Below are 19,013 nucleotides of genomic sequence, written 5' to 3' on the forward strand. Positions count from 1 at the left end.
ATCAAATCAGTTGATATTTCACTGGTTTTGGCCATCCTTCTATTAGACTGCCTCACAAATGAATTAGGTTGAATAGCTGTCAGCTGTTTAATTTAAGTACACAATTAGATACATTTAGGTCAACCAATTACCAAGCAATGCTTAATTTTGTTCAGTCTGTGGTGTAAAAAGTTCAGTCTGTGGTGTTAATCGCATTAGCAATTAAAGAAAAAACACTTAAGCAAAACATGGTAAGGTCAAAGTGTTTCTGAATAATCTTTGGTCCCAAATTTTTATACATTTTACTGGTAGTCCATGGTATGAGGAATTTTTGGGTATAATATGTCACAGTTTTCCTCATTTTACTATCATCACTTACATAAATGAGCTATAGTGTCCTGCACCCACTAGTAGAAAAAAAAATGTATACACTACTGGTCAAAAGTTTAAGATCGGTAAGATTTTGAATGTGTTTAAAAGAAGTATCTTCTGCTCACCAAGGCTGCATTTATTTGATTAAAAATACAAACAAAAACAGTCATATTGTGAAATATTATTACAATTTAAAACAGCTGTTTTCTATGTGAATATATTAAGTGTAATTTATTCCTGTGATCAGAGCTGAATTTTCAGCATCATTACTCAAGTCTTCAGTGTCACATGATCCTTCAGAAATCATTCTGATATGATGATTTGATGCTCAAGAAACATTTATGATTATTATCAATGTTTTACATTTTTATTTCATGATGCTATGATGAATAGAAAGTTCAAAAGAACAGCATTTATCTGAAATGGAAAGCTTTTGTAACATTAAACACTACCCTTCAAAAGTTTGGGGTCAGTAAGAATTTTAATTTTATTTTTGGGGGAAAGAAAGAATCTATTCATCAAAGAATTTTGAAGAAAAAAAATGTACACAACTGTTTTCAACATTGAAATTAATAATGAATGTTTTTTGAGCATAAAATCATCATATTAGAATGATTTCTGAAGGATCATGTGACACTGAAGACTGAAGTAATGATGTTGAAAATTCAGCTTTCATCTGAGGAATAAATTACATTTTAAAATATATTAAATTAGAAAACAGTCATTTTAAATTGTCATAATATTTCACAATATTACTGTTTTTTTTATTTATTGTTTCTTATCAAATAAATGCAGCCTTGGTGAGCAGAAGAGAATTCTTTTAAAAACATAAAAAAATCTTACAGATATTAAACTTTTGACCAGTAGTGAGTGTGTGTGTATATATATATATATATATAATTTTTTTTTTTTTCAAAGTGCCATATCTTAAGGTGGTAACTGGTTTTACTTCTAACTGGTCCAAGCTGGTAGACCACTGTGGACCAGCAGAATAACAGCTACCACATTCCAGACGCCAGCTGGTGTGACCTGGTTTATCCCATAAAGGTTAATATGTGTTATGGAACCATGTGTCCTTCTTCCATTTATAATCTTTTTCCCCTCCTCTTTCTTTCTTCAAGCTCTCAGGACAGCGAGTGGTGAATCAGTGATAAATGGTGATTGGGTAATCGACAGGCCAGGATATTTCTATGCCGTGGGTACTCAGCTCGCATACAAACGGCCCAATGAGATCCGCAGCAGAGCGGGAGAATCCATCACTGCTCCTGGCCCAACCAATCAGGAGCTGCATCTCTTTGTGAGAGACCACTCCTACTGTATGATATCACAAAACTGCCTCGATTAAAGATACATATATAGAAAGCGGCTTAGTGTGGCAGATAATCTACACTCTAAGAAAAGTGTGTTAAAATAAGGAACAGAATTGTGTTAATACAAAGGAATTTTCTGTATAGATTTTTTCACAGGTGTTTTACCTGTATTTTGTATTACACATTGCATTGTGCTGTGTTTAAGGGTTGACTAGTACCTTTTCCGTTTTGGCTTATTTTCCTTACAGTGTGATGTATTGTTTTAGAAAGTTAGGAAGTTTGTTTTTATGATAACAAAGGCTTCTGATTAAGTCCATATGAATAGTGTGTAAGACTGTGGATTTTTTGTTTTAAACCATATTTTTCAGGTGATTTATCAACAGCCCAATCCAACAGTGTATTATGAATACATTCTACCCAAAGACCCCATCACTGACACTTACTCAGATGCCTATTCTTATTCCAGTGTACTTCCTCTGGGTAAGTATTTCAATATATAATATACATTTTATACTAATGCACATATGGAGTACACTGTAAAGATTTCTTTGAAAGAAATGTTTTTTATTCAGCAGGGACACATTTAATTGATCAAAAGTGAGAGTAAAGACTTGAAAAAAAATGCTTTTCTCATGAACTGTTTTCAACATTGATAATAATAGGAAATGTTTCTTGAGCACCAAATCAGCATATTAGAATGATTTCTGATGGATCATGTGACTGAAGATTGGAGTAATGGCTTCTGAAAATTGTACTGTTTTTACTGTATTTTTGATTGCATACTTGGTGAGCAAAACAGACTTTCAAAAACAAAGGGTTTTGATTCACAAGTATAAAAACAAGATGTTAACAAAATTCCAAAAAATAATCAGAAGTTTTTAGATTATTATAACTGTTTCCATGCTTGTACATATACTTTTTAAAGGGTTTTTATCTGCTGTGTAATAGGGGCATTTTATATGCTGTATTAAAAAAAAAAGTATCTTTAAGTTTTTTCTTCTTTCTTAAAATCTTAAGCAACCATCTTTCACCTTTCTTTCTGTCTCTTTCCCCCTCTCTCATCCTCCAGTAGAGAGTCATGGAATGTTTCCTGATCCTGAGAATAGTGACGGTGAAAGCTCAATGGGCAGCCCTCATCCTAACCAAGTTCCTTTGGACCCTATAACCCCGGAACCAGTTCCTCAATACAGCTGGGTTGCCATGAAAACAACACCTTGCAGTGCCACCTGTGGAACAGGTAGTTTTGTTGTTAGTCCATACATCAATGTGCATTTGTGGTCCTTTCTTCTTTTAATTTGGTCTAGGTAAACTAAATTGTCTCTTAAAAGATTCCTAGAATATGTGCAAGACAGAACTAGAAAATATTTATTTTTGGCCCTGAGATATATAAACACACTGTTGTGTTGTCTAATGAATAGTGTTCTGAATTTAAATGTAGTGACACACACACACACACACACAACATTCACGCATTCCAGGCCATTGCAGAGGTTTTATAATGTCCTCACTGTTTAAAAATCTAAATCAAATCCAGAGTAACCATACTTTTGTGCTTGCGAATAAAACCAAAATAGATTGGTATTCTACTAGCCGCAGACACTGAACTTGTAAGACAAAGTCTGTCTCTGTTTAATCTGTTTGTCTGGTGTGTTTATCAGGCAGTCGTCAAGTTGTGTTCAGCTGTGTGGAAAGGGCCACTCAAACCACTGTACCGGGGGATCTCTGTAGCTACACCAGTCATTCTGGCCCCCAGGTAGAAGAGTGTCAATCGCAGCCTTGTCCAGCCTTGTGAGTGAACATCTTTTACTGCAGACAAAGGAGTCAAAAAAAAAAAAAAAAAAACAGCACTAAAGTTAGATCAAGATTATTTAGTTAGTCAGTCACTAAAGTACCATTATATCAATACATTTTAAATATATATACTTAAATAAGCCTATCACATAGGCCTAACACACTACAGAATCATAATCAAGTCCTACTTTACATATATCTTGGTATCGTCACAACTACTTGCCAAATATACTTAGAATACTTATTACTTAATCATACTTTTCTTAATGAAGTACAATTATATGACAAATGTACTTAAACTTTTCTGTATACATGTCAGTCTAAGCCAAGTATACTTACTTATGTATAATTTTGTATGTATCTTACATAAAAATATGTGAAGAGTTCAGATGCAAAAGTGCCATCTGAAATTTTCTTCTAGAATGATCATTTTTATCAAGCTCGTATATTTAAGTTCAATAATTTCACTTAAATGGCAATGCAAATTACCTATTAATTGTCATTTAAGTGAAATTACTTAACTTAAATATACAAGCTTTATAAAAATGATCATTCTAGAAGAAAATTTCAGATGGCACTTAGAAGCTTTTGCATCTGAATTCTTCATGTATACACTTAAAATATGCTTATTTTTAGTTTTAAACACAGTAAACTAACTGTCCATATGGGCATTTGGACTTGATTTTCAAATGGTGCAAATGAGAAGCACATGTGAATGAAACCAAGCAGTTGTCCTTCAACCAGTGTGTGTTTGTGTGTGTGTGTGTAGTTGGGATGTAGGGGAGTGGTCTGAGTGCAGTAAGACCTGTGGTCCAGGTTTCCAGTATCGTCAGGTGATTTGCCAGCAGACGCAGGGACACCATGGCAATAGCACAGTCATCGTGGCGGCCAGCCTCTGCGACGACACAGAAGTGCCAGAGACGACCACTGTGTGCCAGCTCAAGATCTGCAGTGAGTGGCAGATCCGCTCAGAGTGGACAGAGGTTTGTGAATGTGTCTGTGTGTAGGGGAGAGTGGGGTAAGATGAGCCAGTTTTTCCTTAAGTACGTGAAGCAAGAAGAAATGAGACTGGAATTAAAAGAACGCAACTATAACATATTATAACATCTGGCTATTGAAATATTGACTTGAATAAATGTGTCTCAGTTTGTCCCATAACCACCTAATTAGGAAAAAATTACCTCATTAACAGTGTTGTCATTGTAAACAAAAACGAAACAAAAATTGTAGTTTCCTAAACACAGATGGTGGCTCATCTTACCTCGCTCTCCCCTTACACTACAGTTTAAAAGTTTGGGGTCAATAAGAAGTTTTTTTTCTTATTTCTTTTTTCTTCAAAAAAATTAAATTACTTTTATTTAGCAAGTATCCGCTAAATTAATCAAAAGTGGCAGTAAAATCTTTTACATTGCTACAAAAAAAAATTACAAAAAAATATATTTCAAATAAATGCTGTTCTTTTTAACTTTCTATTTATTACATAAACCAAAAATATTAAGCAGCACAACTGTTTATATTGATAATAATAAATGTTTCTTAAGCATCAAATCAGCACATTAGAATGATTTCTGAAAGATCCTGTGACAGTGAAGACTGGAGCAATGATGCTGAAAACTCAGCTTTTACATCACAGAAGTGACATTTTAAAATAAAATTCACAATATTACTGTCTTTACTGTATTTTTGATCAAATAAATGCAGCCTTGGTGAACATAAGAGACTTCTTTCAAAAACATTAATAAACAACCTTATGGGCTCCAAACTTTTAAACGGTAGTGTAGATGTGAAAAAGAAGAGAAGATTTAAAAGAGGAATTATTATTTACATTATATTTGCTTATGATAACCTGCACAACATACAATATATTAGGCCTAACAGATCATGGTTTTTGGAGGTCAATAGCCATCAATACAAAGTGCTCAGAGAAAACCTCTCTCTCTCTCAGTGCTCTGTGCCGTGTGGAGTAGGTCAGCGCAGAAGAGAAGTCGTGTGTGTGGATAACCTGGGTGACATCGTTTCTGATGAGGAATGCAACATGGCGCTTCGCCCACAGGACCTGCAGAACTGTGACAAAGGAGTGTGTGCCAGCAGCTGGTTCTATTCTCTCTGGAGTGATAGGGTGAGAAATCGTGCGCTTTTCTTCAGTATTTCCCAGTAACACTTCTAAAACAGCTGTTTATGTCTCTCTGCAGTGCTCTGCAGACTGTGCGGAAGGAAGTCGCAGCCGGTCGGTGGTGTGCATGATGAGTCAGACCAACTCACTTCCACTGGACAACTGCGATGACGAGGATAAACCCGACGAGCTCATGCCGTGTGACCTGGGACCCTGCTCACAGCGACTGGAATGGTACACAGGAGCCTGGGGACAGGTGCATGGACACACACATGCAGAAAAGTCAACTAACTGAAAGTTTAGTTGAAGTGCTAAAATGACTAAAGCTATAACTGAAATAAAATGAAAGGTATACAGAAACAAAATGTAATAAAAATGATAAAAGCACACAACAAAAGTTCTAAAATTGAAACAAAAATTACAACTAAAAATATAAAATAAAAGTTAATTTAAAATATGTCAAATATTTTAGTAATCATTATAAATTAGATATCATTCAAGAGCTAAAACACTCAGAATTTATATTTTGAAATCGGACAGGGAAATCGTACTTTAAATCCTTTTAGCCGGCTCCTCCCCCTAGTGAGCGGTGTCATGTTTCACATTTTACAAATGCACTGCATTATTTAATGGTCAAATCTATTTCTATATGGTTGGAAAGGTCTGAGACTAAAAGTTCTGTATTTGACCACTGTTTTGTAATAGAAGTGATATTGTGACATAAATGTATTAATTTGTTACAGGAGAATGCACAATTAAAATGTCAATGGAGTGCGAGTCACTCGGTGGCTATTTTTAGCATAGCGCCTTTTCAAAAGCTCACAGGAACCTCCATTTTTGTGATAATAAACTTTCAATTTGGAACACAACTAAATATTTGCCTTTGATTTTCTAGCAGTTGTAGAGTTCAAAATATTTTGTAAATTATATGGATGCTTCTTCCTTTTATACCCCTTGGGCATGGAATGACTTGCAAAACGTACTTAAAAGAGCCTTGTAAGTGCTTTTCTTGACCCTGTTTTTTTAATTGTTTTATTTAAGTACTGTTTTGTCCTATAATAATCAGAGTGTTTTCTCTAAAAAGAGATCAACCTTATGTCTGGATTCCAAAGCATTCAAGAATTACAGCAATTTAGGTTTATTTAAAGGGATAGTTCACCCAAAAAAGACAATTCAGTCATCATTCACTCATCCTCAAGTTGTTCCAAACCAGTATGAATTTCTTTCTTCTGCTGAACACAAAAGAAGATATTTAGAAGAATGTCAGTAACCAATTAGTTGTGGGGCACCACTGACTTCCATAGTATGGGGAAAAAAATACCTTGGAAGTCAATGATGCCCCACAACTGTTTGGTTACAAATCTTCTTTCATGTTCCACATAACAGTGAAATTCATACATGTTTGGAACAAGTTGAGGGTGAGTAAATGATGACAGAATTTTCATTTTTGGGTGAACTATCCCTTTAAGCCTTTTCACATCTATGCTCAAAAATGGAGGTGACCGTAATTAAAATATTAATAAATACTATAATAATATAATTAAGTCTGCTTTTGAACTATTCATTAAAAGAGCTGACTCATAAGAGTCGTTTGTATTTGGAATTGAGCTGCACTATAACTCAGTGTTTTTGATTCACTGAAAAAACCCAAATCTAATACTGAAACCCTGTTTGCTTATGTGTGTGTGTGTCACAGTGCTCGTCTGAATGTGGCAATGGTACCCAGAGTCGAGGTGTGGTCTGTGTTGTCCAAAACAATGTCCAATTAGAAGTCACCTCAGATGAGCGCTGCTCTCATCTGCCCCGTCCTCCGAGTGGACAGACCTGCTATTTGAAGAGTTGTGGTGCGCAGTGGTACATGACGGAGTGGAGCTCGGTTAGTTCCTCACACGCACAGTGCAACTTCAACCAAGCTGTTTCAATCAACTCGTTTAACAAGAATGTTTTTAACTACCTCAGTGTTCTCGTTCCTGCGACGGAGGCTTTCGAGTGAGGGAGGTACGTTGTTTGCAAGATGAACTGACCACAAGCCATGACTGTGATCCTGCCCTTGAACCTGCAAATCAAGAGAAGTGTAACACACACACCTGCACGCCACAGATTGGTATGATTTTCTACAGCTGTCACTTTCTTCATTTAAAATAATTTGTCTTTGTACATCATTTAGTATTGTTAAACAAATCGTTCACCCTAAATGACAATTCTGCCATCTAATCACCCAAAAGTCATTCCAAAACAAGGCTGGGTATCGATACAGATTTCCCAATCTGAATCTGATTCACAAGCTCTTGAATCGATTCCAAATCATTTATTTCTTCCATTTGATTACATATTCTCCTTATTGCAGAAATAAATACATTTCTCTCTATTATGGCCAGTGTTTCAGACTTATTTTAAACTTGTCTGTTTGACAGTGTTGTTATTGTTACCTAAAGCTAAAACTATTAAAATGTATTTGAAAGCTGGTAAATAAACTGTATTAAAATAAAATATAAATATTAGATGAAAAAATTAAAAAAAAAAAAACCAAATCTAAACTGAAATAAAATGTTACATTTATATAGAAATAAAACAAAAACGAAATAAAATTGACAGACACATAATAGATACTAAAACTTAAACTTTTCTTACAATCGCTGCAAGCTCGTATCCAGTCCTCACCCTACTTTTTTCCCTCTGATAATCCATTTCATATAGCTGTACATCCCAATATAGAAAAGAACGGTCGCTTCTTCCGTTACATCGTGACTTTAACAATGAACATCAGTATTGTGTAAATGAAGATCATGACTAATCAAAATCTATAATTTTACCCAGCTCTTTCCAAACCCATGTTTTCCTTCTTCCATGGAACAATGGAAGATCTTACAAAGGAGATCTTAAGCTAAATGTTAAATTGCTCTTTTCCATATATGATGTATTAAAGTTAATGAAGACTGTAGCTATCAAACTCCAGAAAAAAAAAAGGAAATTATGTTGTACTTGATGAAGAAAAAAAACATAAAGGTTAGGAATGATCATGATGACAGAACTTTCATTTTTGTGTTTCTCTTTGTCCCTGTCTGTAGACGAGTCCTGCAGGGATTTGTACTTTAACTGTGTGGTGGTGGTCCAGGCTCGTTTGTGTGTGTACTCATACTACCGCACCACATGTTGTGCATCATGCTCTCGGGTCATTCAGAGAGACACACTGCATAGAATCAGGTGATCCGGTCGGCTCCTTGGGATGTGACATCACCACTCGCCTTTCCTTGGATTGTTATGTTCTTGTCTCTCATCATGACATCATCGCCCACCTGTTTTCAGCTGGATCTGACCCTGAGATGACATCACTGTTCATCACCTCTCTGTCTTTCACTTCAAAAGACTTTAAGTATACATTCACTGCCTTTCTTTTTTAAAACACAAAATGAGAATGCTCTATGAGCAATTGAATATTTATTGCAAATAAAAACAACTGAGCCTCTTTTACTTCATTTATCATGTTCAGTAATGTCTAAAAATGAACAATGACTGATTTTCAATTTAAATGTTAATTTATGACAATATAACATCTAAAACTTTGCTTCTCTGCCATTGTATAGGGGTCCTTGTATTTTTCATAATTTAAAGAGAGGTCCACATGCAATATTAGTCAAGGTTTCTTGCTCCAAAATGAGTTTAGTTTTCAAAACCATTTTCACCTTCTTTTTGATCCTGAATTTTAAAGTTAAAATTCCAAGAAATGGAAGTAGCAACAGATCTTCCGAATTGTGACGTACATCTGAGTGAAGAGAAAAAACTTGGTCCTGTACATCGGTTGATGACTGGATTTTGAGATGTGGGCAGATGAACACAAGCTGGAAGAGGCGGGTTTAAGCAGACGAAATGATTGGATAAGTCTTATCACCAGAGATAAGTCTATTGTTTATATATACCAGAAGATCGAGTTATAAGACTTCAATTAAACAACGAGATTAAAACTTTTTTTTTTTTTAATGAAACACGGATGAGTTATTTACAAATAGTTTTATAACATGCGTTTAGAAAATAAACGGGGTGAAATTTCATTTCACATAGGCTTAAAAGGCCTGTTTTAGCTACTGTACATTTAAGACTTCTATGCGAACACTTGTGTGTGAAATGAAACAGTGCTTATGTTGTAAGCTGAATTTCGACAGATTGTCTTTTTGGACTGGGGAGGTTTTGAGTTTTGATTCAAAAGATCAAAGATAATGTGATTTGTCCTGATATGACCCCTTGAAGAGGTCACTTCAGTATGAGTTGAACAGACTAGCCAGAAATGCACACATGCTTCAGAATGACCCTCTCACTCTGAAAAACGGACAAAATAAATGAATACAAATTAAACCTAATGATGAAGGTGAATTCTAAAATAAAGGAAAGACGTGTACCTTCAGTGAGACACTCTATTTGCTATAAGATGTACAAAAACTAAACAAGAGTCAAACAAGAACATAAAATGCTCTGAAAATGCTGTATATTCACAGTGGTGTCTATAATGTGGGAATAGGAATAGAATGAACATGTACTTCCTTGTTAGATAAAGTAATAAAGGTATTTTATTCATTATTAAATAGAAAATAATGAAATTGTTGTTATTAACTCATTAATAACATTATGGGAAAACATCCCATCCCATAAGTGCCATATTTCAATATAGGAAACAAACTTCCAGTGACAATATTGATATAAATAATTATAATAATGTTCATTTGTGCAATAAAAAAACATTCTTGACAAATATCATCTTAATCTTGGCATTCAAAATTAATGATTAGGGTCATTGTATGCAAAGAAATAAAACAAAATGATTAATAGGCGATTCATTTACTTACTCTAATTTATCATGAAAAAAACATCTGCTTTTACATTAGTTAACATGAATTAACTTCATGTTGATTTCCACATTTACTAATACATAACTAAAAAATGGTAGAGTAGGACCAAAAAATGTTCATCCAATCATTGCATTTAGATAAGATTTCCTACCTGCCTGTCAACATACCTCTGCACACCCTGCTCGCGCAGACATCACACCGTCATCAGCATGTTCCGTATGGCAATGCATGCGTTGTAGACAGACGTCAGTCACCGAGCGCCACAAACGAACAGCAGCCGCCTTTTACAGTTCTCCTGAACCAAAACAATGAGCTTATGCTGTGATCCCGCCATGTCGTAACGGTTCTACCGTAACCGTTCTAATCGGTTTTATGCATTTCTGTCAACCCTATCAATGCTGAAATGAATCTGCAGCAGTCAGGTGGTACAAGTCATTGCTGGTTAATTTTAGTTAATGCATAACTAACGTTAACTAATAGGACCTTATTGTACAATGTTACCATTTTAATACAAAATATTATTGAATTTAAAAAGATTTCTATTTGTTTGTATATGTAAAAAATGTCACAATGTAATTGTGTAACTATAGTCATATGTAGAGTCGCAGTCACAGAACAGTGTATCAGAAATAAAAAGCTGTTTTTAGAACACTCATCCACCCTACTAATTTCAATTTGTTTGAATATAGACTTTCATGATGCATATTGTTCTAAAGAAGCTTTAAAGAGAAAAAAAAGACCCTTATGTGTCCTTGGGAAGAACCAAGGCTCTGGGGAAGACCGCCTCTTCAGGTTCTCATATTTAAATTTATACAGCAACATAGAGCATTTCCAGCCCTGTCCTGAATCTGTGTTCAGAAGTAGACAAATGCTGCCCTCTCCTGGAATATCAGTGCAAGAGGAAAATGGACACTTCTGTACATTACCCAGTATATTATGTTAATAAATATGACTGAATAAATTAATAAAATTAATCTAATGGTTTGAAGAATTTTCCTCAAAAAATGTATCCTCAAAATTATTTTATAAATCAGAAAAGTAACCAAAAGCAGTATTTATTGTTTTTGATCCACACCATTGAAAATGTAATTATTGTTAAAACATTTTGTTAAATGTTTCCATTTAACTCGTCACAATCATTTTTGTCATTTATACTTTGCAGAGTTTCAACTTAGTTTTCTTCAATCGAAAGTGGTTGAAAAGGTGCAATTACCTTGTCACTGCAGGTTGTAATTTTGGCAAAATATTTAATTTAAGACAACAATCAAACTTTACCGTTAAATCAAAACTTTACATTTAAACAATTTTTTAAATAGGTTAAAACCTTTTACAATGCACCAGATGACATAAAATATTATGTCCCTTTTGAGGATCTTGAAATGGGTCAAAGGTGTCACATTTAGATGATCTTGTCACAATCTTAACCAATCAGATCAACATGTTATGTATTTACAATTTTATAAAATGTATTGCATTGTACTTAAGCATTTGCATTATTTCTCAGCACTATAAATGTGTATATATTTATCTATTATAATATATGATTTCAAATAATTTCTGCTCAGAGATTAAGTTGTATTTCTCTTGTTATTTTCTTAAATTTGCAGTAAAAGGTGCATATTGACATATATATCGATCTCTGTAAATAAAACCTGTTGTTCAGTTATATACAGTTGTAATATACCAAGCCAAGTCATCGTAAATAATAATGGAAATTTTGTATTGTATTGAATTTTGTAACTTTGTATTGAACATTTTGTACGGAAACAGAGTTTAAGCACATATTTTACAAATGAATGTATAGAAAGAAAGAAATTCATGTATTGCACTATAGTAAGTTAATAATGGTGTCATTCACACTCAGTCACTGCCTGGAGCAGAAGCTCATCAGGTACCTCTTCAGTGGTCCTTTCTACTTCCTGCAAAGCTTCTAGATAAGCAGGGTCATCAGGCCACTCTCCCCAATCCTCAGTGTTCGCAGGCTGGGCAGCCGAGGAGGACTCTGCTGAAGCATTCATGGGTACAGAGCTCTTGGCAAGCTCAATGTTCCCCAGTTCATCCGTCAAATATTCCTGATCCTCTTCATCCTTAAGATAAAGAAAGGTGTCCAAGTCAACACACAAACATGTACTCAGCCTAATGTACAGTTATGTGAATGACAGGTGTCTCCAGACGAGGTGAATCCTGACAAACCTTCATCAGTAGGTGGCTCATGCAGACCTCCTGAGGCAGTGGGAAGCCTGAACATAGAAATGCCACCATATTACAAACAAACCCTTTTAAATGCAATATCATTCCCCACAAACTTGGCATATCTAGCCATATCTTAACATTCTTATTTTAGTATTATTTATATACTATTATAAAGTTTCTTAACATTTTTAATTAACTTTTATTTTAATTTTTCAATTTTATTCGTTTTTTGAAAAAAATGTCTTAATTGTTTTTAATTTGCAAATTTACTTCATCTTAAACCTATAACAGTTAGTTGCCAACAAAACATTTTTAATATTAATTTCAAGTTTTTCATCAAATATTTATATCTGATTGTATTTCTTTTCTTTTTTTTAAGTGACCTAAAATTACTTTTAATAGTTTTAGTTAACAACAACAACACTGAAATTTTGCCTATCTGGGAGCGTAATATCATCTATTTATTCCTCTATGGAGCGTACTGGAGGATCTGAAGTTCTGTCTCCTGCAGTCAGGGTCATGGCATCGCTGATACCACACTTCTTCTTTGAGATCCACCACAATCCTATCAAAAAGAAGAATAAAGAGCATTCGTAACTTGTTGCAAACCATCAAACAGAGAATGTAAAGCAATGCAAGTCACAGTGATAGAGACTCACATGATGTTGTTGCTCTTGTGGAAGCGCTTCACATTGTGGCACCAGCGGAATTTCTCAATGTCATAAACCAGCAGCTGTTCAGATGCAAAGTAGTTCCATCGCCGGATACCTGTTTGGGTTAAATGCGACATTCAGTTAACAAAGCATTCAGCTGAAATAATTCCTTTTGTGAAAAACATGCCTTCAGCAACCTGAGGGTGAGTAGATAATGACAAATTTCATTTGAAAGAAATAGTATACAGATCTTTTTTCTCCTGCTTACTTCCTTGAATGCCATCCTTGCACACGAGTGTCAGCACAAATTCATCCACCTCTTTAAAAGGAGACGGCTTCTGTTCACCTAACAGATCTATAGAGAGGGCGGAGTGAGAAGTCTCTAATTGTAATAAACTGTCTATGGTGTGAAAAGTAAAACATGACATTACATTTATTTCACCCAACAGCCACCAGCCTAGTGAATGTTCAATTTCATATATATAAATGCACATTTTAAGCAAACCACATTACAGCACTGACCTGAGATGGTTAATTCTGAATAAAGTCACTTACCCATCCCTCCTCCAATCATTTTGAGCCGATACTCTTTTTTTTTTTTTTTAAATAGTGTCCATCGGAGTGGTCCAAGACCCTAGGACTTTTGTCACACTTGAACCACAAATACACTTTTTTTTTTTTTTACTGTATTCAAGGAGTTTTGTGGTTGAAATTTAAAAAATTAACAAATCCTTCCCTCAGGGGTCAACGTGACCCTCTTAGAAATGAATGGAATGCGAGGAATACTTCAGTACAAAAAAAACTAAAACTGCTCAAAATTCTAACTAAAAATGCTTAAACTTTACCAAAAAATTAGGTAACAGTTTATTTTACAGTGTCCTTGTTACATGTAACATATGTACGTACCATAGTAATAACAGTAAATTATACGTAGTTACATGAAACTAACCCTCAAACAAACCTTAATCCTACCCTAACCCTATAGTAAGTACATGTAGTTGCTCAGTACATGTATTACTCAGTACTTAAATATATAATTACACTGTAACAATGACACCTTAAAATAAAGTGTAACCAAAAATTATTTTATACTTTTACTTATGAATTATTACTTATTTATTATTTATTGATCAAATCTAATAATTTAAAGGTAAATTAAATAACAAAAAATCTCAAAAAAATTGCATTAATAAATAGAAAAAATATTACCAAAATAAAATAAGCTTTCTGGAAAAAAAAGAGGAAAAAAAGTATAATTTAAGGGCTTCGGGTCATTTTGACCCACGAGGGAAGGATTTGTTACAAAGTGCGAGGGAAGGTTGAGGGTAGCTCTTGGTGATGTTAACTTGTATTTCTCACCAGAGCTGTGTGACTCTCTCTGCAGGGTTGAACACAGAGACCCTGCTGTTTTCTTCTGTGGTATATCATACGTCAAAATCCTCTGTCCTGTGAAACTGGTACAAAACAGAAATGCGCGTTAGTGTGTGTGAAAGCGAGAGAGACACAAAAATAAAATCACAAAAAGCTTGCTCCACCACAGTCTGGACAACATATTTATACAATTTTTGCATACAATAACCTGATGTTGGTGATTAAAGAATCTAGAAATATGCGTTCTTCTTTAGTGGTGTGGTTGGAGGGCTTTGGGACAAACTTGTTGTCTTCTGCCACACTGAAAGCTGCATTCTTTCCCAGTTTGGAGGACTTGTAGAGGCGAAAGTTCCTGTTCTTGGTGTAGACACCTTCAAAAGAGAGCATGGTATTAACATCAGGCATAACTTTCTTGTCCTTTACCTTAATAAACTCTCGTAAAAAAGTGTGCTTAATTTTATTGTACATACACTTGTAGTGTACTTCAAATCTTAAATATATATTTTCTTAAAAACTTTACTTTGCTCCTTTGTGTGAGAAGGAACAGAAGGAGCACTGCCAGAGTCCTACAAAATGACCTCCAGCAGTCTACTGGTGTGCATGTTTCTGAACAAACTCCATGAGGGTGGCATGAGGGCCAGATGTCCTCAAGTGGGACCAGCCCAGCACCGTGCAGTTCGATCGCATTTGCCAGGGAACACCAGAATTGGCAGGTCTGCTATTGGCACCCCATTCTCTTTACAGATGAGACTGACAGACATGAAAGAGTCTGGAGAAGCTGTGGGGAACGTTATGCTGACTGCAAAACCATCCAGCAAGACTGGTTTGATAGTGGGTCAGATGGTCTCGGAGGGTCGCACAAACCTTCACGTGCTCAGGTTGGATCAGCCTGTAATTTCAATTTTTACTTTGATTTTTGGTGTGATTTTAAATCCAGCCCTCAATTTGTTGATTACTTTGGCAACCATGGACACATCATTTTGATAAATAAAAAAATTAAATAAAAAATGGCGCTACCCTGACTAGGCTGTATACTACATTTACATTTAATTGTAAATAATATGCAATTAAGTGTCTGATAACATTACATTTAGTTTGCACTTAAGTGTATCCTTCTAAAGTATATTATTTCCATAATAAGTATTCTGTTTTTCACAAGAGACCATTTAATGTGTTTATTTAATCAACAGCAAAGAAGTTGGTGTACAGCAGTCCTCTAAAGTCCAGTGTGTCATCGAAACAATGTTTTCAAGACTGTAGACTAAAGAACCAACTTTAAATTCTTACCCAGATCAACAAAAAGTTGTTCCTGCCCATTTTTGCTCTTGACTACTAGAAAGCCAAGATCCTTCTCTTCAAACTTTCTTCTCTTGATCTGAGAACCATCCACATCATCTCTGTTTTCTCTTGGTGCCTCTGGATTGCTTTAAACCAAATCAAACCAATATTATAACAGAAAGGATGTATTAACACTGCAAAAACATTTTAAAAAATGAGGCTGTAAGAAACTGGTGGAGGGTTTTTACAGAAAACAAAAGGGGCAATAAAGAAATCAGTTCAAAATAATGACTTTAATTACAGCCCTTCCAATGTTTGTCATCTCTCACCTTTTTTGAAGGCTGTTTATAGCAGAATGTAGGATATCATGAATAAATCGCCCTGCAAACACGCACACAAAAATCACAATCACAGATTGTGACAAATATATATATATATATATATATATATATATATATATATATATATATATACACACATATATATATATATATATATATATATACACACATATATTTATATATGTATGTATTTATCAACCATCAATAGTGTCACTCAACAGAGTCACTCAAAGCACATGATGATGACAATGACTCACCTACATGGGAGTTGTCTTTGAAGGCAGCACTGGGAAGCATGAAGATAAGATGGCGACTAAACTTCTCAGAGGTGCTGGAGTCAAGATTAAGGACATCTTTTGCAGAGCAGCGTAGACCATAAATCTCCTCTAGCTTCTCACACACATACTGTTATTGCATATTGAGGAAATTACATGTCTAGTTATGAAAACCAATTTAAAACAAGAACCGACAAATCACCATACCACTTTTCAAAAGTTTAGGGGCGCCAGAAAGATTTGTGTGTGTGTGTGTTTGAAAAAAGCCTTTTGAACTCACCAAGGCAGCATTTATTTGATCAAAAATACATTAAAAACAATAACATTGTGAAATATTATTACAAGTTAAAAAATGTTTTCTAAATTTAATTGATTCCTGTGGCGGCAAAGCTGAATATTCAACATCATTACTCCAGTCTTCAGTGTCACATGATCCTTCCAGAAATCATTCTAATTGCTCATTTGGTGTTCAAAAAACATTTCTTATTTTTATTCATATTAAAACAGTTGTACTGCTAAATGTTTTTGAGTAAACATTATATTTTTTCCCCTATTCTTTTGATAATTAAATAAATGGATAAATAATGTTTATCATAGCATTTTTTAAATAGAAATCTTTTGTAACAATATTTCTTAACATTAGTAAATGTATTAAATAATATGAACTAACAGTGAGAAATATATATATTTTTACATTTAATCATCTTTGGCAATGTTAATGAAAAAATACAATTGTTACATTTTTGTTCAAGTTCACAGTGCATTAACTAATATTAACAAATACAACTTTTAATTAAAAAATGCACTAGCAAATGTTGGAATTAACAATTTAATGCATATTTCCTGAATAAAAGTAGGCTATTACTTTCTTTAAAAAAAATCTTACTGACCCCCAAACTTTTGAATGGTAGCATATTTACCTGAATTAGTTTTGCCACCATAATCTTGCCATCCAGGTGCGTGTTGGTGCCTTTGTGAAACTCTAAGTCAAAGTAGAGTTTGCAGACGGCTCCTTCCAGAATGACCTCATAGCAATGCATCAGAGACTGCCTGTGAGTGCTGAAGAGACACAGATCTCTCATTCACCTACAACAATGCCTCTAAGTGCATGTACATTGTATTAAAAATGAAGTGAAAATAAACTAATAATGTGCAAAGTAACTATTCTGTAGCAGATTCCTTTCCATGAGTAACTTCCCCAACACTGATTTATCATTATATATGTCACAGTTACCTGTAATAATGCCAAAGTTCACTGTAGCTGGTCACTAGGAAAATCCTCTGTCCAGCATCACTGCTTTCCTTCTCAAGTGAAAATATGTGCACGTCCTGACAAAGACAGAATAAGAGAAAAACATTTTAAAAACAGCTGATATACACTTTACTTGAACGGATATCTAACAGCTAATGTCTAGACCTGTTTTATGTGCTGAATGAAGCCGATGGCTGCGTTCTGGCGTGGGAACAGTCTCCAGACAGAGGAGAGCTGCCATGGCCGGGACAGACGTGGCTTGTATGGACTGCACAGAGGAGAAGACTGAAAGGACGAGGCTCTCTGCTCCAAAGACTTCAGCCTGTCCTGCCACTTTCCTCCCATCATCCTTGCCTCAAAACACTGGAGTATGATTAAATCTCACTCATGCTCTGTGATGTGATCATCAGAGGACAGTAATGAGGTCAGGAAAACTGAAGTCACCTGTGAGCAGGTAAAAGTCCAACAGCAAATGTACAGTGAAGGCTTCTGGTACAGTAGATGTAATACTGGGATATTACTGGGCTGGTATATGAATGGTGAAATTATTAACTATCAAGAATGTTGGCCATTTTTTAATCCTAAATAGACAGAGAAACAAATAAATAAAATGTTACTGGTTTTGTTTATGTAAATGCTTTATGCCAGACACACAATGTGTTACTAATGCACTTTAAACAATAAATAGATAGATAGATAGATAGATAAATAGATAGATAGATAGATAGATAGATAGATAGATAGATAGATAGATAGATAGATAGACAGGGGATAAAACCGAACAAAAAATTAAGGAACATCGAACAGGCACTGCATACAGTAAGTTACATGTTAATAAAAAATATATATGAGTGCTACATTATACATTAAGAAATAAGTACACATAAGTTACACCAAGTTTGGTTGCTTACTTGTATTCTTGCTTTATAGTCCGACTCCTTTGTATTTTGTTTTTACATATTGACAGTCTGAAGCACTTCCTCTATCTGAGCACAGGCACAGCAGCTTTTTGAGGAACGCGCGTAATTGCGCGTCACAGAACGAAGCATTGCGCATGCGCTAGATGTACCGAGCGCGAAACGGAACTTGTTTAAGATCATGAATATTAATTAGTTGACACCCCTCATCGTTATTAGAAGTTATTTTCTCTTGTTGTTTAATTGTTTTATTATAATTTTTTGGAGATTAGTACCATATATGCATGTTATCATACTGGTATTACGGTTAGGTTTAGTTAAAACGAA

At 34.7% G+C, this 19,013-nt stretch overlaps 2 protein-coding genes across 9 annotated transcripts in view; one reads left to right on the top strand and one right to left on the bottom strand.

Moving 5' to 3' along the window:
- The window catches only part of adamtsl7 (ADAMTS-like 7), a 21,419-nt gene extending 12,117 nt beyond the window's left edge, over positions 1-9,302 (top strand). Inside the window, exons 5-14 of one of the 2 annotated variants that reach the window (XM_084097263.1) lie at positions 1,473-1,648; positions 2,030-2,141; positions 2,731-2,898; positions 3,320-3,449; positions 4,222-4,435; positions 5,398-5,571; positions 5,645-5,821; positions 7,262-7,441; positions 7,525-7,669; positions 8,634-9,302. In XM_084097263.1, coding sequence (XP_083953389.1) covers positions 1,473-1,648; positions 2,030-2,141; positions 2,731-2,898; positions 3,320-3,449; positions 4,222-4,435; positions 5,398-5,571; positions 5,645-5,821; positions 7,262-7,441; positions 7,525-7,669; positions 8,634-8,773 — 1,616 coding nt within the window. In that variant the 3' untranslated portion in view covers positions 8,774-9,302. The remainder of the gene's footprint in view (positions 1-1,472; positions 1,649-2,029; positions 2,142-2,730; positions 2,899-3,319; positions 3,450-4,221; positions 4,436-5,397; positions 5,572-5,644; positions 5,822-7,261; positions 7,442-7,524; positions 7,670-8,633) is intronic. The other variant, XM_084097264.1, reaches the window with a different exon arrangement.
- On the bottom strand, positions 8,762-18,815 carry primpol (primase and polymerase (DNA-directed)). Of its 7 annotated transcripts, XR_014604003.1 has the most exons (17): positions 18,681-18,792; positions 17,935-18,213; positions 17,752-17,846; positions 17,438-17,576; positions 16,500-16,647; positions 16,231-16,282; positions 15,911-16,047; positions 14,832-14,994; positions 14,612-14,706; positions 13,521-13,607; positions 13,259-13,367; positions 13,082-13,164; positions 12,600-12,646; positions 12,302-12,493; positions 10,574-10,701; positions 9,327-9,404; positions 8,777-8,883 (listed from the first exon to the last, which is right to left on the bottom strand). XR_014604003.1 is itself a non-coding variant. In XM_084097293.1 (15 exons), the coding sequence occupies exons 3-15, from the start codon at positions 18,115-18,117 to the stop codon at positions 12,257-12,259; spliced, it is 1,575 nt and encodes a 524-aa protein (XP_083953419.1). In that variant the 5' UTR covers positions 18,118-18,132; positions 18,214-18,350; positions 18,681-18,815; the 3' UTR covers positions 11,447-12,256. The 7 variants fall into 7 exon arrangements, 4 of the variants coding, with proteins under 4 accessions (XP_083953419.1, XP_083953418.1, XP_083953417.1 ...); XR_014604001.1 differs by having other exon boundaries at positions 8,762-8,883; positions 9,327-10,701; XR_014604002.1 differs by lacking the exon at positions 9,327-9,404 and having other exon boundaries at positions 8,765-8,883.
- Between the last annotated feature and the right edge of the window lie 198 nt (positions 18,816-19,013).

The sequence above is a fragment of the Abramis brama genome, assembly GCF_963993115.1.
Source record: "Abramis brama genome assembly, chromosome: 2".
NCBI lineage: Eukaryota > Metazoa > Chordata > Actinopteri > Cypriniformes > Leuciscidae > Abramis > Abramis brama.

Excerpts from the sequence above, each read along its gene's own strand:
- primpol (XM_084097293.1), bottom strand. The coding sequence starts at position 18,117 with ATGATGGGAGGAAAGTGGCAGGACAGGCTGAAGTCTTTGGAGCAGAGA. Across the intron at positions 14,995-15,910 it reads ACAACTTTTTGTTGATCTGG|GTGTCTACACCAAGAACAGG; the intron begins GTAAGAATTTAA and ends TCTCTTTTGAAG. Across the intron at positions 12,494-12,599 it reads TGAGCCACCTACTGATGAAG|GATGAAGAGGATCAGGAATA; the intron begins GTTTGTCAGGAT and ends CTTTATCTTAAG.